General features: G+C 40.3%; 1 protein-coding gene across 4 annotated transcripts in view; it reads left to right on the top strand.

The window, feature by feature from the left end:
- LOC146717451 (glutamate receptor 3-like) overlaps positions 1-27,435 on the top strand; it is a 101,730-nt gene extending 74,295 nt beyond the window's left edge. Inside the window, exons 13-16 of one of the 4 annotated variants that reach the window (XM_085476389.1) lie at positions 13,859-14,106; positions 17,831-17,945; positions 19,358-19,605; positions 25,619-27,435. In XM_085476389.1, coding sequence (XP_085332515.1) covers positions 13,859-14,106; positions 17,831-17,945; positions 19,358-19,603 — 609 coding nt within the window. In that variant the 3' untranslated portion in view covers positions 19,604-19,605; positions 25,619-27,435. The other 3 variants (XM_085476381.1, XM_085476398.1, XM_085476405.1) reach the window with 3 other exon arrangements.
- Positions 27,436-27,838: the final 403 nt, after the last annotated feature.

The following is a 27,838-nucleotide window of genomic DNA, read 5'->3' as shown; positions in this document are numbered from 1 at the left end:
CTTCCTGTTAAAAGGGAGTTTTTCCTTCCCACTGACGCCAAAAGCTTGTTGATAGGGGGTTGTCTGATTGTTGGGGTTTTCATGAATCTATTATTGTAGGGTCTTTACCTTACAATATAAAGCAACCTGATGAATGTAAAAACAAAGAATTAATTTTTTTACCTGATTTTTGTTTCTCAGAGAAATGAGATCCACATATAAGGACATTTGTTTTAAATGTCGATAGAACAGCGGCAGTATAATGTCCTCGTATCTGGATATCAGGCCCTTGTAGAGCAAAATGTACTATTTTGGTCTAGACATCCCAAAATGTGATGTCCACATACGTGGACGCCAGGGCCCTATTTCAGGAAGCCGGTTTAGAAAACTCAGAGTGAAAAACGATACTCAGGGTTGAGTAACCCCGAACTGTCCAACTCGGAATATTCGGTTTCAGAAAGGCTGATAACAATTAGTTCAATCAACGCGGAGTTGCTTTAACCCCAAATTAAGCGCGCGCACGAGGATACATAAAGCCCTGATTAGTGGAGCACAGATTAAGCGAGTCACCATGGAGACGGAGGGAAAGAAGGCGCGGTCAATGTATTTTACAGCGCTTGAGGCCGAAATTCTGATGGCAGTATATGCCGATAACATGCAAATTTTGCAGAAAAAAAGTAACACAGCCTCAGCTGCAAAAGAAAGGGAGCATGCATGGCAAAACATAGCCGACAGAGTCAATGCGTGAGTGTTAATTTAAACATTGATCTAGGGATTTCCACCCATTTAACACGTTATTTTATTATATTTTATTTTTTATTTCATACATTTTATTTTGTGATGTGATGTGAGTGCAGGTGCAACCCAACAGGCCCCAAACGTTCCTGGCAGCAAGTAAAAATGAAATATAAAAATATAGTCCAAACAGGTATGGTGTAATTGTATTATGAGCCATAGTGTCTGTTTGTCCGATGTAAATCAATTGCAGTTAGAGGCTACATTAATTTCCCCTCTGTAAGCACTTATTGAAATTATCTGAGCATTACAAGTACATATTTGCTTACTCTGTATGCTCAAATGTGACCCGTTATGGCCACTAAAAAAAAAGCGGAGGCCCGAAAAACAGGTGGGGGTCCTCCACCACCACCACTCACAGAGCCTGGCCACTTGGCTTCCACATTTGTGATAATGTTGGCAGCATCACATATGATCTTCACAGTGCAGAGAACACAAATTAGCATCCATTACTAATAATGAAATAATTTGTTAGTTTGAAATGCTACAGGGAACTATGTACCTGTACATTAATGCTGTGGAAAGACTTCCTGTTCCCATAGTCTCCTTCATTTACTGAAGGAGCAATGATTGGAATGCGAGTGCCATCTATACAGCCAATCACGCCTGGGAACCGTGAAAATAAATGTAAAATTTAAGTAGTAGTTCAAGTATCACCACATCATGAATTAAGTTTTGTTCATCCTGCTACCTGCAATTTTGTGGCATCCCTCTTTGATAAATCTTGTGGGTCTATGACCAGGGAACACCACAAACGAGTACAGGAGACGTTTCAGTGCAACTGTAACAATCCTGACTGCCCAACAGACGGTAGCCTTGGAAACGTGCTCAGCGTCACCAATATTATACAGAAAGCTCCCGTTTGCAAAAAACCGAAGTGCGATACAAATAATATGTACAGAACTGAGAGGATGTCCACGATGTGTCACATGAGCAATATTAGGCCTGAGGATGTTATCCAAATAAATTGTAGATTGTGCTGAAAAACTGTAACGTTCACACAGGAAATCATCAGGAAATGATAAAATGTCCAAACGCGCTCTAATCACTCTCTCCCGGCGGAGAGCTCTGCGGAGAATTTGGGCTTCAACATCTACTGGCTCTTCAAGGAAGAGGCACGCCATGTCTGACACTTCCTACAGTCAGGTTTCCGACAAAGAGGCGGAGAACGTCAGGGTTAGTTGAAGTAAACCTGCTAGGGGGCAGGTTAGCTTCACGGAGTGTGTCGTCATAGTAACTCACTCAGAATTAATCTAAACTCGCTTTGTGAAACCGAAAACCCAGAGTTTTCGTTAACTCAGGGTATACTTACTCAGAGTTTGCACTAAACCGGCTTCCTGAAATAGGGCCCAGGTCCTAGGAGGTTAAAAACACAAAACAAAAAAACTACAATAAAACTCACTTTTATCCCAATTTATATTTGAAATCTGGTTCTTATGTCAGTTTCCATTAAGGCAACGACAGCGATACTTCCATTCAAGCATTAATGATGCCGACCAACATTTACTGGCTGGATACCCTTTTAATTAAATATCTTCTCTTATATTGCGACACAATATCTTTGCATATGAGTCATTTACTAGCAACTATAGTGTTTTAATGTTAACATCCTACTGGGAAAATGCAATCCATAAACTGTGAACCCACTGCAGTTATTGGAGACTCACAAACAGAGCCAAATGAACCAACGTTTTTCCCCTGACTGTGTTTTACTCGAGGAAAGTCCTGCTCTTTTTATTCCTCCTCTTAGGTCGGGAGGCTTAAATAACAGACCGGAGCCTGTCTTTATGCAGGAAACTCGCAGTTTCAGACAGACTTGCAGGAAAACCACCTACACAGATGATGTAACAATGTCGCCTAGGTAGGCAGATAGGTAAGTAGGAAGGAGAGTAGGCTGAGACTCACTATTTAGGTACTTTGTTATAAAGATAGCAACACTGTGCTTGATCTTAGTAATTTAAAAGACATCTAGAGAAGGAGGGTTGTGACATTTGCATGATAGCGAACACAGAGCCATGCAACACAGGCATCACAGCCATTCCCTGTCAAATCGTGGGAATCTCATTTAGGACACAGCAGTATATTCTAACAGGGCCATTATATAGTGTAAAGGAGTGGCAAGTGTATAAATCTGTATTTATGGCCGTATTTAACTGCTCAACAAATTGTCTGTTCATTGATTATGGACTTTTACAGTCATTATTCCCTAATTGAATTTTAAATGACCACCATAGATGGGAATGTGAATGATTACATTGTAAGGGAGTAGGCTCTTAGTGGCGTGTTCTTGTGGGTGTACTGTACGTGCCATTGTGCACCAGCATTCAATAATCAAACGTCCCTCCTTCCCTGCTGGGCTCTCTCACTGAGTCTTATTTTCTCTCTCTCTATCTTGTCTAAGCGTCTCAGTGGTGACTTTAGCAGAAGCAGTGAAACCAGCCTATTTAGGTTTCGGCCGCACTTGGTCCCTACTCCCCGTCCTGCTATTGATGAATTGACTTCATAAAGCACTGAGGCAGCACACTCTGTCGTCAGTAATCAATGCCCAGATCCATTCTTTTCTCTTCATTCTAGGAGGCGTCTGGAGCTTTCCCACCACTGAACAGATGAGCCCCGTGCCTTTGGGGAAATGTCCTCCAAAAACTAGCATCCTCTTCACGCTGTCTGACACATGCAAACTGAAGTCATTGAATGTGGCTGTTGTCAAATATAGCACATCTAACTCTCCTTAGCCTCATCTGTTGTATTTGAATTAAAGCAGATCAGCTATCGTTACAGCTTGAATTCCTTTTCATCTGAGCTCTGAACATTTTTCATGCAGGCTTTTTAATTTGTGTTATGCTGCTGTCTCATTTCATTCTCACCCTTCGCCCGGTTAGACTGTGACAGATGCCAGCAAACAAATTGTATATGATTACATAAAGCAAGTAAAAGCACTTTTGTTGGTGTCAGGGACCAAGCAGTAAAGCATAAAGGACACAGGTGGTTTTAATTCAAAAAACGGGTTTTATTGACCCAAAAATATGAAAATATATTTAACAAAGCCAAAACTTAAACAGGCAGACCAATAAAAGAGGTCAACTCAATAGACTAAACTCAAGATAATAATTAACAAAACCTCAAACAAACATATGGTAAACTGACCTGCTGAAATGACACACAGGGGGACTTAAATACTGGTTTAGCTAAACCAAATGACACACACGGGGGAAAACAAGATGGCTGCCATATAACCAACTAATACAAAACATTTAAACAAACATGAAACACCCCCCAGGCAATGAAGCATGTGGTGCAATCCAATTAGGCTGTCAGCAGTACTTCAGGTCTCCCAGCCCTTTGCCACACCTTTTGCCAGACAGGAGGAGACACCAACCCCCAGGTAACTCAAACAAAGAAAGATGTATTAATATAACATAAAACAGAACTTTGACTAGTGATGTGTCCTGTGTGTCGAAGCTTCGAATCGCGTGTCGGGTAATCGCGGGGGCGTTTTTCTGAAGCGCGTATCGAGGCTTGCGTTGATTACGTATGCAGTGACGTTCGAGGCCTCGCGGGCAGTCCGTACCACGTGACTGATTCGGGAACTGGTTCACCGGTTCGCGCCAGATTCGAAATAAAATGGGCAGCAAAACACAGCTGATTCCCTCATCACATCGTGTTGTGGAATTGGATTACGTACGTGTTACATAGCTACTGGAGTACTGGACACAAATTTCTTTATCCAAACTTGTATAAACTTGCTGTGGTTTTTCTTGCAACCCCTGCTTCATCTGTGCCCTGTGAGAGGATATTTTCAAAAGCAGGAGAAATCCTCTCAAAAAAGAGGAACCGTCTTCAGCCCAGCACTGTGGGAAAGCTGCTATTTTTGAATAAAAACAAATGAAAACTTTCCCCTAGTGTCATGAGCACTGTTATACAAGCACATTCACATCACAACTCCCTCCCTTTTTGTTTCCATGTACATTCCTGTGTTAAGCTGCCAATTTATTATACACAAATATTAATTAAATTAATATAAAATTAGTATAATATTAAATATAACTAATATTTAGAGTTCAGTTATTGGTGTCATGAACAATAGTAATTCCTTTATTCATTCAACTTGAAGTGCCACACACTAGTTTGTGTCATTATTGAGATGTACATAAGAATGATTACGCAGTTACACAATCATCCCAAAAACTGTGTACTGATAGTTTCCACTTTCTCTTTTGTATCAGACATACTGAGACAATATTCGGGATAAATAACCATGAAAAACAATTTATTTATTCGGTTTAGCGGTTTACACATCACATCATTATAATTATTGAGCCCGTTTCACTTGAATTGTCCACTTGATGGCGCAGTAGAGCAAATGAATCATCACAATGCTTCGAACCATGAGTCGACCAGTTGGATGGGAAGCTTCAGTTCATCATGAGGCTTCATCTCACCATCACTAACTTTGACCTTGCAAGGTTAATGTGTGTGCACTCCATATAAACATTGGAAGGTGTGATGGAAAAATTAATACATTTAATAAAGAAATGATATTGAACAATAAATAGAATATTTTAAAGTAGTGACTGTAAATTAAACTAAAGTGAATCAACGGGTGATGAGGTGTGGGGCTTACCATGTGTGGCATGCCATCACACACCTCCCCTCTTCAGAGCTCTCGCTGGAACAGCGAGAGAGATAGTCAGCAGTAAGGTTCTCCTTGCCTGGTACGTGGTGGACAGTGAATCGGAATGGCTGTAAGGCCAGGTACCAGCGGGTAATTCGCCCATTTGTGTCCTTCATCTGCTCAAGCCACTGTAGTGCTTTGTGATCAGTTTCCAAGGTGAAGTCTCTTCCCAGTAGATAGTAGCGGAAGGAGTCCAGGGCCCACTTGATCGCTAAGGTCTCCTTCTCTACTGTGGAATACCGAACTTCCCGTGGAAACAGTTTCCGGCTGATGTAAGCCACTGGATGGCGGCCTTCCATGGTTTCCTGAAGGAGGACAGCTCCCAGGCCCCGATCTGAAGCATCAGTCTGTAATATGAATGGTTCATCAAAGTTGGGACTGTACAAAACCGGTTGCTTACTTAGTGACTGTTGTATGTCATGAAACGCTGCCACTGCCTCCTCTGTCCACTGGATGTAATTGGGGGAACGTGATCCCGTCAGGTCTGTGAGCAGAGCTGCCCTGTTGGAGAACTGAGGGATGAAACGACGGTAGAAACCTGCCATGCCCAAAAAGGATCTCAGCTGCTTCCTTGTTTGGGGCAGGGGGGATGATTCCATGGCCTCGATTTTGCTGACTTGTGGCCTGATAACCCCCTTGCCGATGACATGGCCCAGGTATTCTGTCTCAGCAGCGGCGAAAACACACTTTGACGGATTCACCGTCAACCCAGCTGAGTGCAGGTGGTCCAGAACAGTTCGCAGGTGTTCCACATGCTCCTCCCAGGTGTTGCTGTGGATAACAATATCATCCAAGTAAGCAGCAGCAAAGTCAGAGCAGTCATGTAATACCTGATCCATCAGCCGTTGGAAAGTTGCTGGAGCTCCATGTAGTCCAAATGGCAAGACTGTAAATTGGAAAAGCCCCCATGGTGTTCTGAATGCTGTGAACTCTCTGGACCGTTGAGTGAGTGGGACCTGCCAGTAACCCTTACACAGATCTATTGTGGTCAGGTACCTTGCTTTTCCCAGACGTTCAAGTAGATCATCAATTCTTGGTGTCGGGTAGGAGTCAAACATGGATATGGAGTTCAGGTACCTGAAATCAATGCAGAACCTCATACTCTCATCCTTTTTGGGTACCAAGACCACAGGGTTGCACCATTCACTCTTAGATCTTTCAATGATCCCTAGAGATAGCATCAAATAGATTTCCTTCTTCAATGAAGGCAGCAGACGTTCTGGGATCCTGTAACTTAATCGTCTCACAGAGGCACCTTCTCGTACCACAATATCATGTTCGACAATGTCAGTTCTCCCTGGATTCTCTTGAAAGACTGCTGATTTACACATTTCTCTCACCTGCTGCTGCTTGTCCTCTGGGAGATGGCTGAGATCATAATCTAGAGAGCCAGCAGGTGGTAGATATTGCTCATCTGCTTCATCTTCTTCAGGCACTCGCCGTATGAGCATTGCATCCGCCTTGTGTTCAATACGCTCCACCCACTCCTTCAGAAGGTTTATATGCAAGACCTTGCTGGAGCGCAACTGCCCTGGGGTGGACACCTCATATGTGGTGGGTCCCAGCTTCCTCATGACTTCAAATGGCCCCTGCCACTTTGCCAACAATTTGTTGTTGTCACTGGGGAGGAGCACGAGCACCTTTTGTCCTGGCTCAAACACACGCTGACGAGCAGATTTATCATACCAAGACTTCTGCTGCTGCTGGGCCTCCACCATATGTGATTGAGCAAGTTCACCCATTTTCTCCAACCGTTCTCTCATCTGAATGACATAAGACAAAATGTTCTTGGATCCCCCCTCCACCTTGTCTCCCTCCCAAATCTCCTTTAACAGAGTTAGAGGGCCACGAACCTCATAACCATACAACAGCTCAAAAGGTGAAAAACCTGTGGAGGCTTGGGGGACTTCTCTATAAGCAAAGAGTAGATATGGCAGCCATTGATCCCAATCGTTACCACTGTCGTTGACAAACTTCCTGAGCATCTGTTTCAATGTCTGGTTAAACCGTTCTGTCAGCCCATCAGTTTGAGGGTGGTATGGTGAAGTTCTCAGACTCCGGATGCCCAACAACTGATAAACTTGCTTTAACAGAGTAGACATGAAGTTAGTGCCTTGATCAGTTAGTATTTCTCGTGGAAACCCAACTCTTGCAAAGAACTGCACTAAACAAAATGCAATGGGCTTGGCCTTTATAGATTTTAAAGGGAACACCGCAGGATATTTTGTGGCATAATCTGTTACAACAAGCATGTAACGATTTCCTGCTTTGCTCCTCTCAACAGGCCCTACAATATCCATTCCAAGACGCTCAAAAGGAGTGCCGATGACAGGGAGAGGTTGGAGTGGAGCTCTATGGGGGATTTTAGCAGATGTTATCTGACACTGTGGGCAACTTTTACAAAACTGAGCCACATCTTTGCTAAGACCAGGCCAGTAGAAATGATGTTTGATGCGAGCTGTGGTCTTGTGTTTACCAAGGTGGCCAGCCCACGGAATAGAATGCCCTAAGGTGAGAATGGCGTTTCTAACCTTCTGGGGAACCACCAGCTGCAGCACCGACCCCTGCTGACGATAGAGAATGTCATTTTGCAAGATGTACTCACTGTTAACCTGCTCCACTCCAGGTTCCTTTTCTTTGGCCTTCCGGAAAAGAGATATTAAAGATTGATCAGATTTTTGGAGTTCAGCAATTTCAGTTGGAATATTAAACCCTAGGGGTGACGGTGTTGGCTCAGCGTCTGTTAGTGTATCCACAGGTGAAAATTTGAATTTCTCCTGCCTTCTTTGTCTGCGGGTCTTCCGTGGCTTCACCACAGTTGTCTCAAACTCCTCATTAAAAAAAGGCAGGGCACTCAGGGTCTCAGAGTGGGTACTGACTTGCTTAGCCTGAGCTCTGGTAACAGCTACATTGCACTCCTCAGTCTGCTCAGACTCCAACAAATCAAAAAGCACAGGAAGGTCACGCCCTAACACGGCAGAGTAAGGCAAACTGTTCACAACACCCACATTCAGCAGATACATCTGGTCCTGAACTTTAATGTAGATGTCAGCTGTCGGATATCTTTTCTCATCTCCATGGACACAACAGATTGAAATTGTATCACTGGTGCGAACAATATTAGGTGGGGCAAAATCTGAGTGAATAAGAGACCGAGAACTGCCAGAGTCAAGAAGGGCATTGAGTAGAACCCCATTCACTTCAATCTGGCTCATTTTGATGGATTTGTCACTCTCCTGCTCAGGATCAGCATTAGAACGAGGAGCAAAACACATTTGCACCATTTTAGCAGAATTTCTTGGGCACATAGGTTTTGTATGGCCCTCTAATCCACAAAGATAACAAATGAGCTTCTTACCAGAGGCCTTTGGTGGTCTAGTGGTAGACTGAGAGCTCTTACTGGTGCTTGTATTTGCTGAATCCAGATGGTTTTGCTGAGGTATCTTCCGGGTGTCCCTCGATACCTTCCATGCATTATGGCTCCATGCTTGCCCCTTCTTTCTGGCAGCAACAAAAACATCAGCTAACCGAGCCGCTTCCATTGCTGAACCAGGGTTGTGTTCTCTGATCCAAACCTGAAGCTCAGGAGATAACATTCTGAGAAACTGCTCCAAGATTATAGTTTCACCAATGTCATGAATAGTTTTACCCTTTGGCTGGATCCATTTCCCATAAAGCTCCTTCAGTCTCGCATATAGCTCACGAGGGCTTTCATCTGGTTGAACGTCCAGGGATCTGAATCTTTGCCTATATGTTTCAGGGTTAATGTCATATTTTGACAGAATAGCTGATTTCACTTTATCATAGTCTAATGAATCATCAATGTCCATGTGAACATAGGCACCTCTAGCTTTACCAGTAAGCAAGGGTATCAAATGAAAAACCCAATCTGACTTCTGCCGTCGATAAGCTGTAGCCATACGTTCAAATGTGATCAGGAAATGTTCAATATCATCAGCTTCAGTTAATCTTTCCAATCTGCCCTCTATTTGTAGGGGAAACTGAAATGCTGGTGAAATGGCTGGATTGGAATTAGTCATAACTGGTTCAGCCTGGGCCTGCTGAACAGAGGAAGAAGGATGAATATCAAACTCTAATGATTCAGAGCGAGCTTCTGCAGAATCTGATGGTGATGTTCTGACTTGGATTCCTGACTGCAAAAGTCTAAACTGATGTTGAAAGGCTTTAAATCGCTGTTCTTGTCGTGCATTTAACTCACTCTGTTTTGCATCCCGGATGTCCTGTTGTTCCATGTGAGCATGTAGCATATTGACTAGATCAGACAAAGTAGGCTCCTTTTCAACTCTCTCCACAACTTCAGTGACTCCTGAGGCTCCATTTTCCTCCTCTTCGCAGGTTTGCTGAGCAGATCCCTTTTTCTTTTCATTCTTGCCACCACGATGCATTCTTCCTCCTCATGGGGAAAAACAGAAGAAAGAAAAAAAGAAAAAAGACCTGTGTCCAATACTGGATGATCCCACTGCTGCCACCAATTGTCAGGGACCAAGCAGTAAAGCATAAAGGACACAGGTGGTTTTAATTCAAAAAACGGGTTTTATTGACCCAAAAATATATTTAACAAAGCCAAAACTTAAACAGGCAGACCAATAAAAGAGGTCAACTCAATAGACTAAACTCAAGATAATAATTAACAAAACCTCAAACAAACATATGGTAAACTGACCTGCTGAAATGACACACAGGGGGACTTAAATACTGGTTTAGCTAAACCAAATGACACACACGGGGGAAAACAAGATGGCTGCCATATAACCAACTAATACAAAACATTTAAACAAACATGAAACACCCCCCAGGCAATGAAGCATGTGGTGCAATCCAATTAGGCTGTCAGCAGTACTTCAGGTCTCCCAGCCCTTTGCCACACCTTTTGCCAGACAGGAGGAGACACCAACCCCCAGGTAACTCAAACAAAGAAAGATGTATTAATATAACATAAAACAGAACTTTGACCTTGCAAGGTTAATATGTGTGCACTCCATATAAACATTGGAAGGTGTGATGGAAAAATGAATACATTTAATAAAGAAATGATATTGAACAATAAATAGAATATTTTAAAGTAGTGACTGTAAATTAAACTAAAGTGAATCAACGGGTGATGAGGTGTGGAGCTTACCATGTGTGGCATGCCATCACAGTTGGTCAAGGTTAATGCTTTTGTTTATTAACAGAAATGCATCAGAGATGGATTTGCTCTAGTTACAGGGGGCTTTTTACCAATTCATGTGCCTGTGCTCTGGTTAGTATGTTTGGGCGCATAAAGCCACAGGTGTCAGCACGTTAACTTAACTGTATGACAATTGTGCCCATTGGTTTTTTTTTTAATTAAGCATGCTAAATATATAAAATATCAAAGGTAAAACACTTTTTGTACAGCAAGCTGTCATGTTCCTGTGAGGATCATGAGAGGATTGTTTTCACAGACAGGCACCAGGTTATATCAGGGTATATCATTGTCCCTGGCAGGTCCCTGAGGTCCTGTAACTAGGGCCTGCTGTTGGTACCCTAGACTAAGCTGAAAAAAAGGAGACAGAGTTTTCTGTTCAGTGGCCACCAGACTGTGGAACTGTCTTCTTTATGATTTTAAATCAGTGGTCTCTTTTAAAAGCCAGTTAAAAACACATCTTTTAAAATCTGATTTCTATTAATTTCTCTTGATTTGTTTTTTTTATCAGTTGTTGGCTGTTGTGAAGCTGTCATGATCCTGGGTCTCTGACCCAGCGTTTTCAGTTTACGTTTTGAGTTTCTAATAGTGCTGTCTGCGTTAATCTCATTGAAATAACGCTAACGCCATAACCGCATTAACGCGGCAAATCTCCCTTAGCAAGTTAGCGCGGATCGCCCTGTGCGTGGGGCTGCATGGCTGCGTTAAGGCGGTTAGCTCGTTAGTGCGGTTAGCTCGCTAACGCATTTGCGCAGCCCCACGCACAAGGCGATCCACGCTAACTCACTAAGGAAGATTTGCCGTGTTAAAGCGGTTATGGCGTTAGCGTCATTTTAATGAGATTAACGCTGACGGCACTGGTTCTCAAGTTATCCCTTTAAATATGTTGAGTAATGGGATTATCATTTGGTTACCTTAAGTTTAGTTTAGTTAGGTTTCACTTTGGTCTTCTCTGTTAGTCTGTCATGTTTCTTGGCTTCTTGTCCATGTTGTCAAGTTTGTGTTGTCATGTTGTCGTGGTTCCATCTTCCATCTTCCAGGTATATTTGTATCCACGTGTCCAGGTCAAGTTTCATGTTTAAGATTTTTCCCCAATTAGGTTGTTTATTGTTTATTCTCATATTTTTCCATCAGCCATATTAAACGGCTCGCCTTTTGTCCTCCTCACATTCATACAGTCTGCTTCGACATACTGTGACAGAAGCACTCTATGATTTTATATTTTGAAAGGTGCTTTATAAATAAAGTTTTACTTACTTACAAGCTTTAATAATAGCAATGCTAATGATGCTAATAGTGCAGGGGAATAACAAAGTCTAAAAACCAGGAAACACTTGGAATATCTAGCTCGGGGCAGAGAAAGGATACACAGCTAGAGGGGATAGCTCAAAAAATGGGCAAGGGAGTACTGGAACAATATATACAAAAGGTAATCACTCCCTCTATACCCACACCCAGTCTTGTTATCTTAATTTACTAACATTATGAATTATTCATTCTTGTTACACTAATGATTTGTGGTATGAAGAAAAAAAAGGCCACAGCAAAGTACGCTATGTTGCCAAAAGTAAATATTCCACTGTCAGCTGTTAGTGGTATTATAACAAAGCAGAAGTGGCTGAATTGCTCCATCACAGAGCAGATGCTGAGGCGCATAGTGCATCCAAACTTCATGTGGCCAAAAAAATTAGCTCAAGGACACTGTGTAGAGAGCTTCATGGAAACTACAGCTCTACACATCCAAGCCTTATAGTGCAAAGCACATTGCCACTGGACTCTAGAGCAGTCGAGACTTGCTCCCTGGAGTGACGAATCACGCTTCTCCATCTGGCAATCTGATGGACGAGTCTGGGTTTGGCAGTATCCAGGAGAACAGTACGACTTTTTGGACAATTTCATGTTCCCAACTTTATGGGAACAGTTTGGGGATGCCCCTTTCTGTCTCCTCATCGTGCACCAGTAGACAAAACAATGTCCATAAAGACATGGATGAGCAAGTTTGGTGTGGAAGTACTTGACTGGCCTGCAAAGAGTTCTGCCCTCAACCTGAAAGAACACCTTTTGGGGTGAATTAGTGCAGAGACTTTGAGCCAGGCCTTCTCGTCCAACATCAGTGTCTGACCCGACTAATGCATTTCTGGACGAATAATAAAAAATTCTGATAAACACACTCTAAAACCTTTCAAGAAACTGTTACAGCTGCAAATATTTGGCCGACATCATTTTAAACCCTGTAGATTAAAAATAAGATGCTTCTCCAGTCCATGTGTGTTTGAAAGCAGATGAGCAAACACTTTTGGCAATATAGTGTATCTCTGGCAGATTTTGGCATTTCCTACGTGCAAATTTATGATTTTTTATTTTTTACTTTTTGCTCTTCCTTTTTCTGGCCTTTGCTTAAAAGAAAGTGTGTTGGCTTTTTTTGTTTGTTTGTTTGTTTTTTAATGTGGGATCCAATCTTCAGCACTTGGAAAGTATGGCTCATCACTGCTTGGACCAGGATCACACCGGGATGTGTGAAATGCCTATGCCAAAATAAATCCAGCGGCATTGAATAATTTAATTGATGCTTATTATAGATAGTGCCCGACTCCTCCAGATTTTACAGGCTCACTAAGCCTGTCTGCGGGCGCCGGGAAAATGCTCATCCTTGTCACTTTGTGATGGGTTGCCTTGTTGTTCGCTTCTCTCGCTTCGTCTACAGTGCAGAGTCACAGTTGAGATATTTCATTAGCAGTGTTGTTGAAATAAATGAATGTAATAAGTTCTACAAGTTAAATTAGGACCATAAACTCAGGCTCAGCCCACTGAGGCTGAACTTTCAGGAAACAAATCCGAGGCCTGTGCAAATTTTTCAGATAGAATGATCATTACCTGCAATTTACACCCTTTCAATTGTTAAAGATCTTTTTTTGCATAACTGATTTTTCCATTCAGTGAATTTCAAGTGACGTACTTAAAGGGTACATTTTCAGAATGCTGATAAAAGGAATGGATTTTGTAAATTCTTGTACTTCATGATCTCATAAAGGTCTGTCAGCTCTATTCCCTGGAAGTATTTAAAGATATCACACATTTTCATTCCAAGATGTCTATAAATACTTCACGATGCCATTTTTTAAATCGTATGATCACGAAGCACAAAAATATGCCGAAATCCATTGCACATGTGTGATTTTTCAGATTTCTAAGCTACTCCTTTTCTCCCTCTCTTCTCTGCGCAGCGATCCAAAATAGCAGTTTACGAGAAGATGTGGTCGTACATGAAATCCGCTGAGCCCTCTGTGTTTGTTAAGACCACACCCGATGGCGTAGCCCGGGTACGAAAGTCGAAGGGCAAGTTCGCCTTTCTCCTCGAGTCCACCATGAACGAGTACATCGAGCAGCGGAAGCCGTGCGACACCATGAAAGTCGGCGGGAACCTCGACTCGAAAGGCTACGGTGTGGCGACGCCCAAAGGCTCAGCATTAAGGTGGGTGGAATAATATAACAATATCCCCTATGTTGTTATAGTATTCCACCTACCCTGATGTTCCCCTGTTGTCATTCTCTTCTCTTCCTCTCCTTACTTTTTTTTTCTTGTTAATGGACACAGAGGTAACGGTTGTATGCCTTTCATTGCACTTGGATACAAAAGTTAATTAACGATATTTAATGTTGTATTTCTAAAGAGTTGCCGTTTTATAGCAGAGCAGTCAAATCCAGATAATGAGACTAAAGCTAACAATAATTTCATATTTATGTCTCTCCCACTGCTTTTCTCTCTCCTTCGATCTCTCCTTCTGTCCCGTGTGCTGTCCTACCTGACTGTTGTGTTGTCACTTTTAATTTAACAGTTCAATGGTTTTTCAATTTAGCCCTTAAAAGCTGCGCTGTCACTTGTGACGAATGTTAATTGCATGATGTTTGTTGTTGTTACTTTTCTTCTCAATGACAAGTGTCCCCATCCCGCACACTTCAGTTCTAAACTACGTAACCCTTTATGCCACCTTTTTCCAAGATTTAACACTGTCTCTACCTCATACGAGCCTTTCTTATCTCTCTATATTCCTGAAATTCTTAAACAATTTGTCCTTCCCTAGACCATTCTGATTTTAACCGATAGTTTTCTGTTCATAAGCCCCCTGCTTTGACAGTGGTAGCCTCTCTACCATTAACTACTCTCATGATGCTTAGTACGATTATTACCTTGCATTAGATTTCTCACGGACCTGTGCATTTTCTTACAAGTTATGTTTTATCGTTTCAAGAAATGCTGTTAACCTGGCAGTTTTAAAACTGAATGAGCAAGGCCTCTTGGACAAATTGAAAAACAAATGGTGGTACGACAAGGGAGAGTGCGGCAGCGGGGGAGGTGACTCCAAGGTCAGCCTCGATGTCACCACAATCGGGTACCATAGTGCAGAGTAATCGGCAAGGCTGTTGGAACAAACCAACCAGAACCAAACCAACTGTCTGCCCCCAACCAACCTGGTGCTGCCCCAAAGGCAGATTACCAAATTTACCGACAGTCTGACCAGACGGCTTAACGGCTCAGATCAAACTGAGGAGCTCTTGTTTAACCAACAGAAAAATATTTATGGATGCCAAAGGTAAACTTCTACAAGACGAAGAAGAGTACAGAAGAGAGTTAGGACACATGTTTCTGTTTGACAAAGTAGTGTTTACAGGAAAGGACAAATGTGAATGTGTCTGCCCTGCCGCTGTGAAAGGTTGAGCCTTGTTTATTCACCCTTACTCACGTGTGGGACAGATCACCCAGCCTCAAATATTAGGGCTTTATTTAGGCAGCTTTGATGAGTATAGCCAGTTGGTCTAATTCAAGAACAGACTTTGCCAGCGACACTGAACTGAAAAGGCTTTCATTTTAGGTGAGATGAGGTGAGGTGAGATTTGCTAATCCTTTAAAATATGGCTTCGCAGTACTTCACCACTGCTGCTTCACTTCTATGACAGTGGACGACAACTTAAAAGCCAGTTCACCTTAATAGCAAACAAATAAAAAACAGATCAACCGCTAAACGGCGGCTCAACAGAGGCCGACAAGAAAGCAAGGGGAACAGCGGCGTCTTGAGGGGACTAAGCATTGCAGGCAAACGTGAGAAGTCTAATTAAAGAAAAAGACTTTTTAATGGGAGCTCTGGTAACCCACCTGTGGTTTGGTTCCACTGCATGCAGTTTTAATTGAACACATTAATAACCCAGCTGTGACCCTTTTGACCATCAGATCTCTCCATCTTTAACATGTGGTTAAATGATGAATGACTGTCCCGTGACAGCTTAGCGTAATGCCACTTAGACCTAAGTACCATTAAGCATTGTGCTTCTCTCTCCAGATTACATATACCATAAGGCACGAGTATGATATCTTTTAAAACGCAGGTCATTTTTATGACAAACGATGCTGTCGACACACATAGGATGATATAGGTGGGCGACATGGCGACATTACAGTCAAGCTGCAAGATCCCATGAAATGCAGATTGTGTCTTTACGCTCTGTCATTTCTGTCATGATTGGCTTGGACTCCAATGAGCAGGTAAGGAGCTGCGATGCATTTCTGTACTCACCGCAAGAGGCTTCATGAGGCACACGTGAAATAAAGCTAAACAAGGGCTTTCATTACTGAAAAGCGTTGTTCAAAAGTCACATTCTTTTTCAGTGTTTTGCTAACATCGTTGTGTTCTGTAGTCAATGAGCTCAGGACGCCTCCCTGTGCTGTTCAGAGCTTTTGAAAGCATCTGTCTCTTGCGCTGCCATCGATCTATTATCATGCACAGGTATGTACCGTCTGTCTGTTTCCTGGCTTGTTTTGACTCTCCGGGACTCAGTGGAAAGGTCTGATTAGGTGGAAATAAAGCGGCCTGAAGCGCTGTGTTCCAAACAGTGAATCGCCTGGCCCCTGTCCTGCTCACAACTACATGCTCCAGCCGACATCTGGAGATGCACATAAGCGTGCACGCGTGCTGCATGCGCACGCACTTAACACTGCTCTTTCTTGCCCTTAGGCGAAACACGGCGCTGCCTAGATTGAGTTTCAGACACAGAGCATGTTACAGGGTAATTGCATTGTTAATCAATGTCTCTCCAAGCCAAGACAATGGTATGGTCTTCACAGTCTGTTTCTCCAGATTGGTGATGAGGGATATATAGTGGTGTAATCTTCTCTCAGTGCATTATGCATTGCAAGAGATCCCCTCAGGGGACATTGTTCCCAGGGAGTAGTCACTAATTTATCGATCCACTACATTTTCTTTGCTTCCAGTTTGCTTTTCCTTCTCACAGAGAGATTTACTTAAACCAATATAGTCATAATACAACTACAAAATGTGATCTTTATTGAGCTATGCAAATAAATTTTTTTACCTCCTCTGAAGTAATTTACCCGAATAGACTATTATGCAAATGTATGTTGACATGCAATACTACAATGTCATGATATACCTTCTGGAGTTATCAAGCAGCAGGAAACAGCTGTGTCAAACGTCAGATTGTGCAGCTGCAGGCAAATACGAGATGAGTTAAATTCCACCGAATCTTTTTGAGCTTAGTCCTGCAGCTGCCTGCAGTTTAGTTGGGACACACTCATCTGACACTAATCTGGTGTAATTGGAAGATAAGGTTTTCTTAGCGATATGTCAGGATAGAACATGCGAGAATTAATTAGGCTTTCACTTTTGGGCACAGTTGCTTGAATGGGAAATTGGTTGTAATACCTCCAGAATTGACTGTTGTCACTGCAGTGACAGTTAGCATTAGCCGACGCAGGATTACACTGACATTGCATATGCAAAGGTTTCTTTCACTGCTTAGATTTTTCTGTTTGTTAAGACAACTGCTCATGTTGGAATGAACTTGTTAAATGCTGCACTGAAAGCCTCTGCGACTACTACACCCCCCACACACAAAGAACCAGCGTGCACCAAGGCGCTTTTTGATGTTTATAGACTTGCAGATTGTACTTTGCGTACCTGCTTGTCGCCCCATGAACAGCGTCTGCCGATTACTCAAAGCGATATGGGTAGGTCCTGGCTTTAGAGTAGGGGTTTAAAGGTAATAGGTAGAATGCCTGCTCTTTGTGATGTTGAATAGCCAGGTGCCCTGCTTTATCGCTTTGTAAAGTATGTAGTAGTTTAAAAGTTGAATAACATAAAATAACATAATATAATGTTATTTATGTTATTTCCCACGTGAAGAACTCCTGTAAACCTTGCAGTATTGAAACTCAGTGAACAAGGCATCTTAGACAAGCTGAAAAACAAATGGTGGTACGATAAGGGTGAATGTGGAACCAAGGACTCTGGAAGTAAGGTCAGTCGCTGCAGGTCTTTTGTACTGATTCCAAATTGCATTTTGACGTACTGTTCATATGCAAGACAAAGACTTCTCTGACATCTATAGTATGCATTCTGTTTATTTGCTACACATAGTTTTTTTCTTTTCTTCAGTTTTTCTGCCACGAGCTGTTAACACAGCTCACCGGTGGCTTTAATCTAAGGCACTGTTTCCCCAGATTCACCGTTTTTTTTTTTTCTTTTTATGCTGTAGAAATGACTTTTTGACAACATAAAGACTCATTTTTGTGTGTGAAAACTGTAATGGTAATGCTGCGGGGACGTTTCTAAAGTGCCTTTAAGACACACTCTTTTGATTGAATCACAGCAGTTAATAGTTGTTGATAAATGCTATTTTTTGCTCATTTTCATTCTTGACATTCATGATACTTTGACCATTATGCTGCTGCTTCTATTTACCACACTGTTAATGAAAATTTGATTTATTTGTGTTGTTACTAGTTTGCATCAAGATGTGTCTATTAGATTCTTTGGCCTCCTGTGGTGTGATGAACAAGCAAAGCCTCTTATTGTGATGATTTACACAAATTCAACTTCTCGAAGCGGAGAGAGCACCGTAGGGTGTCCTCTAAAATCATCTGGCTGCTTTCGGATGAGGTTAGAGGTTTTGTTTGCACATTGCAAGAAGTTGAGGAATGTAATACACCCACTATTTAACCCTCTGAGATACAGTTAAAGCTTCAGGTTACAGGTTAGAGTTGCTAGATAGCATCATGGTAACGCCATGCTCATAGGGTTAAACTGCAAATAGTAAAACTCCAATGAACAAATTTTATTGAATATGTTTGGTAAGTGAACAGCAGCAAAATGGTTTGATATATATTTTTATATAGTGTTTTTTAATTGAGCTATCATTCATCTACTATGAATTTGACTGTATTGTATGACAGTGTTGCCATTAGAGAATTGAAAGGGCAGGGATGTTCACAGCTGTCGACCTATGCGATACTGACCAGCTTCCTTATATGGTCAAGAGCAGAAGCCATTTTACATGTATGAAGCATAGCGCCAGGTTAGCTCTACATTCACCAGCAAGAGTTGGCTTCTTTCTCCTAAGTGGAGAATGGTTTGACTATATCTGAATCTCAAGTTCCTCATAAATTTGTAACATAGCAATATAATTTCAGTTGAAATTGCTTAGCAGCTCGTTACATGTTTCATTTCTTTTGTTTGTAGCTGTTAGTAACCATAAACAACCTTTGGTAGCATCAGTAATATAGAGCATGATAATCTAGAGTATGATCATTTACCACTTAAGTCAGTTTTACTGTTGAGTCGAGGCTCAGTTTGAAGGATGCAGGCTGCATTTTGTTCTTTTGCCCTAGCTCCACTGCAAAACTCTTAACGATGTTATTCACTTCCCCCCAGGACAAGACAAGTGCTCTCAGCCTAAGCAATGTGGCTGGTGTCTTCTATATTCTGGTCGGAGGGCTGGGTCTGGCCATGATGGTGGCACTGATAGAGTTCTGTTATAAATCACGACAAGAAACCAAACGGCTGAAAATGGCCAAGAATGCCCAGAATTTTAAGCCGGCTCCCCCGACCAACACCCAGAACTTTGCCACATACAGAGAAGGCTACAACGTATACGGAACCGAGAGCGTTAAGATCTAGAGGTACGTCGCCTCGCCTTACTGTTCCCATCGTGCACTCTGATGAATCATTTAGCTTCCTGCCATATCAGTCAGAATTAAGTCTTCCACTGTCTGTTTGGTATGTAGCTGCTGTTTGTGAAATTGTTTGATGAAAAAGCACACTGTTGTGTAGCATATAGCTTTGTGTGTAGAATGTCAAGCAGCACGCCCGATCGTATCAACCTACAGTATGCTGTTCTTTGTTTTGTTCTGTGACACAATTTAAAAAATGACCCTGAGAGGTTAAACACACTGCCACCTAAGAAAACACGCGCAAACAGAAAAACGCTACAAAAGGACACAAAACACAAAGAAAGGTGAATAAAAGACAATGAAAGAAGAAAAAACACAACAAAAGTAATAAACTGGTTCTTATACGACACTTTTTTACTCTCCTTGAGCATAAAAACCACTTTATACAACCTGCCTCATTCACACAAGCATTTTCTTCTACTGCTAAGTGCTTTCTATTTAACATTCAGGCACATTTACACTTAGATGGATGCATCGGAAAGCAACTTCATCTTGCAAAAGAGTACTTTGGCATGCGGACTGGCTCGAATCACCAACCTTCCAATTAGTAGATGACCTCCTGAACTACAGCCACCAAAAAACTGTGTTTTGGAGGAGACAATAACGTGGCATAAACACTGCACTGAGACATGTTTAAAAGAAGTGGGTGAATCATATGTGTTGTGAGAGGGAAAAAGATGCAGGATAATGTGCGTTTTAATCGCATGATTCATATACATGTTTACCAATAAGCCACTTGTAACTTCCGCAGCTGTTCCATCACATTATTGTTTCTACAAAAAAACTTTAGTTCTGTTCTGTGATGTTATTTTGGAAACTCTTGCTCCTTTTTTTAAATTTCCGTTGGGTTTTGTATGCTTTTGCAGCATTTTTCTATTTCCTTGTGTTTTCTTAAGTTACAGCGCATTTGATGTCTCAGGGCCACTGTACTCAGCATGAGGTAAAAATGAGGTAAAAACAGCATTAGATAAAGAACAACTACTATCAAACCATGTCATCATTTAACAAAAAGTTAGCTAAAATGCAAAAGCATTGTGTGAAAAGCTAAGTACGCCCATACTGCGTGCTCAGCAATTAAGATTAGCAACCAAATACGGCTAATCAAATGTACTGGATTAACTGATCAACAGCAAGTGTGAGTCTGTCTATAAAGGCAGCGGTTCTGGCAGAATTCGGGTGTGTGTTAACACAATGCCAAAGAGAGAAGACATCAGCAATAATCTTAGAGAAGCAATTGTTCCTGCCCATCAGTCTGGGAAGTCTATTTCCAAACAATTTAAAGTCCATCATTCTACAGTGAAAAAGATTATTCACAAGTGGAAAACATTCAAGACAGCTGCCAATCCTCCCAGGACTGTGCCTCCCAGCAAACTCACCCCGAGGTCAGACCGTGCAATGCTCAGAGAAACTGAAGGAAATTCAAGTTTTTGTTTAGAATTCCTTTAGTTCTACTAATTTTTTCTTTTTTTTAATCTTTAAATCTCACTTACTTTTGTGGCTCAGTCACTCAAGAGTACAAAATCAGATTGCAGCACAGTTGGCCTGCTGGGGTCGACATATCATAAAAGATATGTAATTTAAAAAAAAAGGCTGACATGTTGCAATCAGTTGCAGTCACTCTGCACCAATGAGCGCAAGTGGTCTGCGGAACGTTTCTTTGCAACATGGTTGCCAAATCATTTTATTCTGATGTACAACAGATTTGTGATTTTTGCTGATTTAATACATTTATTGGTGTATTATGTCAGACAGTAGCACTGAACACAGTAGCTGACTGTATATGACTGTAGCATTACTTTGTTTCTGTTAAACTTGTTGCTTAGCTTTTTAGTTTTGGGCTCCATGTAAGCACTAAATTCTCCTCTGTTTTCACTACCTAATCATTTGTCCTGTACAGGAAGGTAAGATATAGTGCAAGCTTTTCGGGAAACTTTATTTACCAAAGAAAAAAGCTGCATACTCCATCTAGAAGTATTACATGTAAGAGTGCATTCAATTTCCAAAACATGCTGTGTTTTGTGAAACCTCTTGGCTAAAAGACAATTAAAATAGATGTAGGTTCAGGTTCTGGTAACACACTTACGCTTGTTTAAATTTCAGACCTCAATGAAATTGTTCCTTATTACGGGTCTTTCAAATTTCAGCTTATTTAATACAGTATTATCTTCATTTATGACATTTATGGCCCCATTTAGAGAAAAACAGACAATAAAGCAGGATATGTATGCAGCACCCACAGTTTTCAGGCAGATGCCTTTTGCTTGGCTTCAAAAAACAAACTAAAAAAAGCAGCAATGTGCAAAATGGCCAAAATGTGCAAAAAAGGCATTTCCAAACTAGTTTCTGAAGCGACAGCAGGCATCTCTATACTCATTCTAAAGTAAAACCAAATGAAACGGGCCAAAAGGTGTTAAACTACATAGTGATAAAGGAATATGGGATGTGTGATAATTCTCCGAGTGTTTATCACTACAAGCAACCTCCACCACACTGCACAGAGCCATTGCTAATATAAATAGTGTTTTGAAGCTTTAAGAACATCTACCTTATCCTTACCAGGAATATAGACCACATCATCCTGAATGATCCACAGAGTGCACTGACCTGTTTTCATGGGTTTGTTTACTACGCATAATTCTACTGGAAAAAAAAAACCTCCACAGAAAATGTCAGAGACCAATGAGAAGTTGCAGACTACCTCTGCAGCAGTTCTACAGAAATTCACTGAATAAAGATAAGCATGCACTGATAGGGACATAATTAAAAATTCATCTTGGATTTGATCAGATTGTTTGCACGTGTGCTCTCATTAGACACAAAGTGTGACTTGTCAACAGATTTTCATTGAGAACACATTTTTTCAATCAGTTCTTTATTCTGAGCGAAGGGTTTACCCTCACTAAGGGTTTACAAAATGCATGTAAAAAGAAAAATACACTCTATAGGGAATACCTAAAACAAAGAACAAAAGAAGCTGAAAATAAATATAAAAAATACAAAAATAAGTTGACCAATATTATACGTGTATGTAGAAAGGAGTATTATAGTAAATATTGAACAACAATAAACATAATATGAAAGGAATATGGGATGTTTTAAACGGTATCATTAAAAATAATTCTGGACAACAAAGTTATCCACAATACTTTATCGATAATGGCAATATTATGGAAAACACTGCTGATAAGGTCAACAGCTTTAATCATTATTTTGTAAATATTGGACCAAAACTGGCAGAACAAATTCCTGAGTCACTGCCATCAGTAGAATGTAGTGAAAACCTGATTGATAGGAACCCTAACTCAATGTTCCTCACATCAGTGGAGGAAAAAGAAATAATTGACATTGTACACATGTGTAAATATAAAACATCCACTGATTGTAATGATATTGACATGAAAATCGTCAAGAAGGTCATTGAAGGAATTGTAGGACCTCTAACATATATTTGCAACTTATCATTTCAGACGGGAAAAGTGCCAAACAAAATGAAAATAGCTAAAGTTGTGCCGCTGTATAAAACCGGGGATAGACGCCACTTCACAAATTACAGGCCTGTTTCTTTACTACCACAATTCTCCAAAATCCTAGAAAACCTGTTTAATAAACGATTAGACAAATTCTTAGATAAATATAAATTACTCTCTGACAGTCAATATGGATTCAGATCAAAAAGATCAACATCTCTGGCATTAATCGAATCAATTGAGGAGATTACGAATGCTATAGATCAGAAACAGTATGCAGCTGGAGTATTTCTGGATCTCAAGAAAGCATTCGACACAATCAATCATGACATATTAATTAATAAACTGGAACGGTATGGGATTAGGGGGGTTGTACTGCAATGGGTGAAAAATTATTTAAGTGACCGGAAACAATTTGTGAAGCTGGGTGTCCATTCCTCATCATGCTTGGACTTTGCTTGTGGTGTTCCACAAGGCTCTGTACTGGGTCCAAAATTATTTATTATTTATATAAATGATATTTGTAAGGCATCTGATATATTAAAATTAGTATTATTTGCAGATGACACAAATATTTTTTGTTCTGGGGGGAATCTAAAGGAGCTGCTGGATACAATTACTTCAGAAATGTGCAAAATTAAAAAATGGTTTAACAGGAACAAACTATCGCTAAATCTAAGTAAAACTAAAATTATCTTATTTGGGAATTCCCTTAGAAATGCACAAGTGCAGATTCATGTAGATGGTGTGGAAATTGAAAGAGTACTTGAACATAAGTTTCTTGGTGTGATTATAGATGATAAATTAAACTGGAAGTCTCATATAAATCATATACATAACAAAATTTCAAGAAGTGTCTCAATCTTGAGTAAAGTAAAACACATTCTGGACCACAAATCACTCCACATTCTCTATTGTTCCCTGATTGCACCGTATTTGAATTACTGTGCAGAGGTTTGGGGCAATACTTACAAATGTTCGCTATCATCAATCTTTATATTACAAAAAAGGGCCATAAGGATAATCCATAAAACTGGTTACAGAGATCATACAAATCCACTATTCTTAAAATCAAAAATTCTAAAATTCACAGATCTGGTTCATTTTCTCACAGCACAAATTATATATAAAGCAATAAATAACCTGCTTCCTGACAATATTCTAAAAATGTTTTCTAAAAGGGAACGGGGATACAATTTGAGGGGGGAATTAAATTTAAAACATCCTCGTATCCGTACAACATTAAAAAGTTTTTGCATCTCTGTGTGTGGAGTGAAGCTGTGGAACAGACTAAGTAAAGATATGAAGCAATGTCCAAGCATGGCGCAGTTTAAAAAGCGGTTTAAGGATATGGTTTTTACAGGGTACAGGGAAAAGGTAGAGATTTGATAGGGTGTTCTTGTCTAATATTTTCATGTGTGTGCGCATGCACGGGTTTGTTGGTATGGGTATATATGTATGTGTATGTGTATGTATGTATGTATGTATGTATATATATATATATATATATGTGTATATGTATATGTATGTATATGTATATGTATATATATATATATATATATATATATATATATATGTATATGTATATATATGTGTATGTGTGTGTATGTATGTGTGTATGTATGTATATATATATAAAATTGTAGGTTGTGTATCCTTCAGGTGTTAATGGAGTTATTGAAAATGTGTATATGTGCGTATGTGTGTATATACGTAGGTATGGATAGATAGAAACATATATGTGTATATATTAAAAAAAAAAAAAAAAAAAAAAAAAATTACACATAACATATAATGTAATTACAAGGAGGTATTTCTGTAGTCTATTGATACTAGATAGTGGAAAAGGGGTGGGATTAAATAAGCTTATGCTTCTTCCTGCTCCTTTTTGAACATGGACGTTATTTGGAGTTGTGGTTGCTCGTTTTCCTTTTGTTTGCTTTGTTCATTTGTCTCTTTTAATTCTATTTTTTTTTTTTATACTTTTTCAACATGTTCAAAATAAAGATTCAATCAATCAATCAATCAATCCACCGGCGCTCATTTCTTTTCTTTCGTTTCGACTGTTTACACAAGAGGCTTCTGTAGTGTGTTTCTGTGTTCTTCTGACTGGTTTGAAGTGGGCAGGACTTGGTTGGAAAGAGGTGATGTCATGTGCGTCAGACAGTCAAAGTCTGATCACAGTCGAGGGAGTTGTTTGCCTTTCCTTCCCACAAACCGTGTCAGCACAGTCATGATGAAATAGGTTAGGATGGAGGCAGAAAGATGTATTTTTCCCCTCATGTTGTTAATTTGGTTAAAGATATTTGATGTTGACGAGTGAATTGTAGAGCCTTTCAAACAAAGCTTTATATAATAAAAGATACTGCATTTCAGCCAATAAGGAAATCCCCACATTTTATTTTGTAATAAAAAGTCATGTGTTCAACATGAGTTGTCCAGAACAAAAGTTAACTTTTTCCATTGTTTGCTTTTGTTTTTTTGTGCTGTCACAGGTTTAGGAAACATTTCCATTTTCCCTTACAACTGTGACTATATCTAAGAAAGGCACAGGATCACGAGGATTGCCAGATCCTCCTGGGCGGACACGGCACGATAATCTGCAATGACGACACGACTGGACTGGTCATGGGACGAGCCTGCGTGGTTCCCTCCTATCAGTGCCTTATGGAACTCCAAGTCCAATCAATGCAACTCATTGATAATATTGCTTTTTGCTTGAAACGCATACAAAACAGAGGACTGGTGCAGTAATATATATATATCTATATATATTTATATATATAGATATATATGACGTGACATGAATGAGAGAACAAAAGCCATCATTTGCAACCCTAAGCACATTTTGAAGTGCCAGAAAGCCGACAAATCTCACATGACAAGTGTATAATTGGTTTCTTGTATTTAATGCGATCAGATTACTCTTCATTCTTCTGCTGCCAGATTTTCACTGGTTCTGTGTGTTCAGATTATTTTATTAGATCCACACAGTGCACTGTTACACACTGGTTACAATGACATAGCTTTTATACTGCTCTAAGTCACTTCTAGTGACCATGTACTAGTTTTAAAAGATTTATCTTATTAGAGTGAAATGCTATTTCAGTCCAAAACAATGACGTGTGTCGTTTGTACTCTTAACTCTGGTGCTGCTGCCACTGTCTTCTGAAAGTTTGACAGGACCCACGGAGATGAGAAGATGACCTGGTTCAGCTTTCACGCGCTACGGGACCAGGTCATAATTCACACTTCCGATACTGCCAAGAGTGTGTTTTGTATGACGAGTGTGTAAAGCAAAGTATTTATGCCTGGGGAAAGAGAAATCTGTTTGTGATTTACAGTTTGTAAAATATCAAAGGGGCACTGACTCACTAAGGTTTGTCGCTCCGAACAGTGTTTTTTCCCGAGTCATTCAAGTCTTCTGTACATCAAAGTAATACCAAACAAAAAAGGGTAATTCAATTGTAGATTAACTGCAGTCCAATTAAAGGATAACAGTAATGGCTTTTAAACTGTAGTATTTTGGATTACCTTACCATTTTCGTTAACAACTGCACATTTTACAATGAGCTGTGGTTCGCTTTTTGATTTGATTTCCTTTAATGAGCATTACAGTGTTTAGTGACTTCACTTAGTAAATGAAAATTACAAAAAAAAAAATTATGAATAAAATGGAAAATAGATTTCTACAAGGTTAAACCAGGGAGAGTCCTGGAGCTTAGCACATTTACATATTGCTGTAAGAATTTCTTTTCTTTCAAAAAGACTGTGATTCCATAGGATTTAGGGAGACACTTATCAAATCACCTGAAACTATGGGCAGATAGTTTTATATACATAAATATATATAAATATTTAAAAAACTGACAATGTGAAAAAAAGAAAGAGCAAACAGAGAAAGATGTGTACATTTAGATAAACGAGAACTATTTATATGACACGATTGAATATTGATTTCCCCTTTTTTCCTCGTTTGTTGTTTTTTTGTTTTATTTTATAAGAAATTGCATGTGAAATCAATGATGCTTGACGAGCTCTGCTACTCACAAAGCCACCTTAGGTTTAATGCTAGAAAGCCAGCCCTAGTAATTCTTTTAGTAGAATCACTTTCACCGTTTTTGTTTTCTATTTTTTCTCTTTTCTTTTTTTTTGTACGTCTCACCTTCTGCAAAAAGAAAACATAATATCGCCAGGCGTAGTAGTGGGTACAAAAGAGCAAAAGATGCATGCATAATTTGCTGAACCTCATTAGTGAGGCGCTGTATAGAGAATTTTAATACATTTTGTAAATAAAAATGTACAGAAAGGGTTCCTGTGTCCTTGTGCGTGTGCTTTCACAACATTGTTTAAACCTGTCTGCGTTGAACAAAACACTGGGGCTGATTCAGTGGCCTGAAGGGATTATAGGAAAACATCTCAGCAGAGGTTAAACACACTGCATACTTTAACTCGAGCATGATACTGCTGGAGTATGAGCATCCCGGGCAGCCCGCTCCCTCTCCTTGCAGACAGCAACACAGAGAGCAGAGTTTTTCCCTATACCAGTTCAACATTGATCTGTGGAAGTATGTGTGCATGTTTCGGATCAATAGTTAGCACCATCTGGTTCTCTCTCTGTGTCTGCATTGCATCTACTGATTGAGGGCTCCATTGACAGCTTCATCTGGCATGTGATCTTTTTTTCGCCTTCTCTCTCCATCAGATGCTTTGCG

This window comes from Copadichromis virginalis, linkage group LG2 (genome assembly GCF_057382275.1).
Source record: "Copadichromis virginalis isolate Kocher_CV1m ecotype Utaka linkage group LG2, C_Virginalis_male_GT1.1, whole genome shotgun sequence".
Classification (NCBI taxonomy): domain Eukaryota; kingdom Metazoa; phylum Chordata; class Actinopteri; order Cichliformes; family Cichlidae; genus Copadichromis; species Copadichromis virginalis.
The sequence above is the reverse complement of the archived record's forward strand: the minus strand, read 5'-3'. Positions and strand labels throughout refer to the sequence as shown.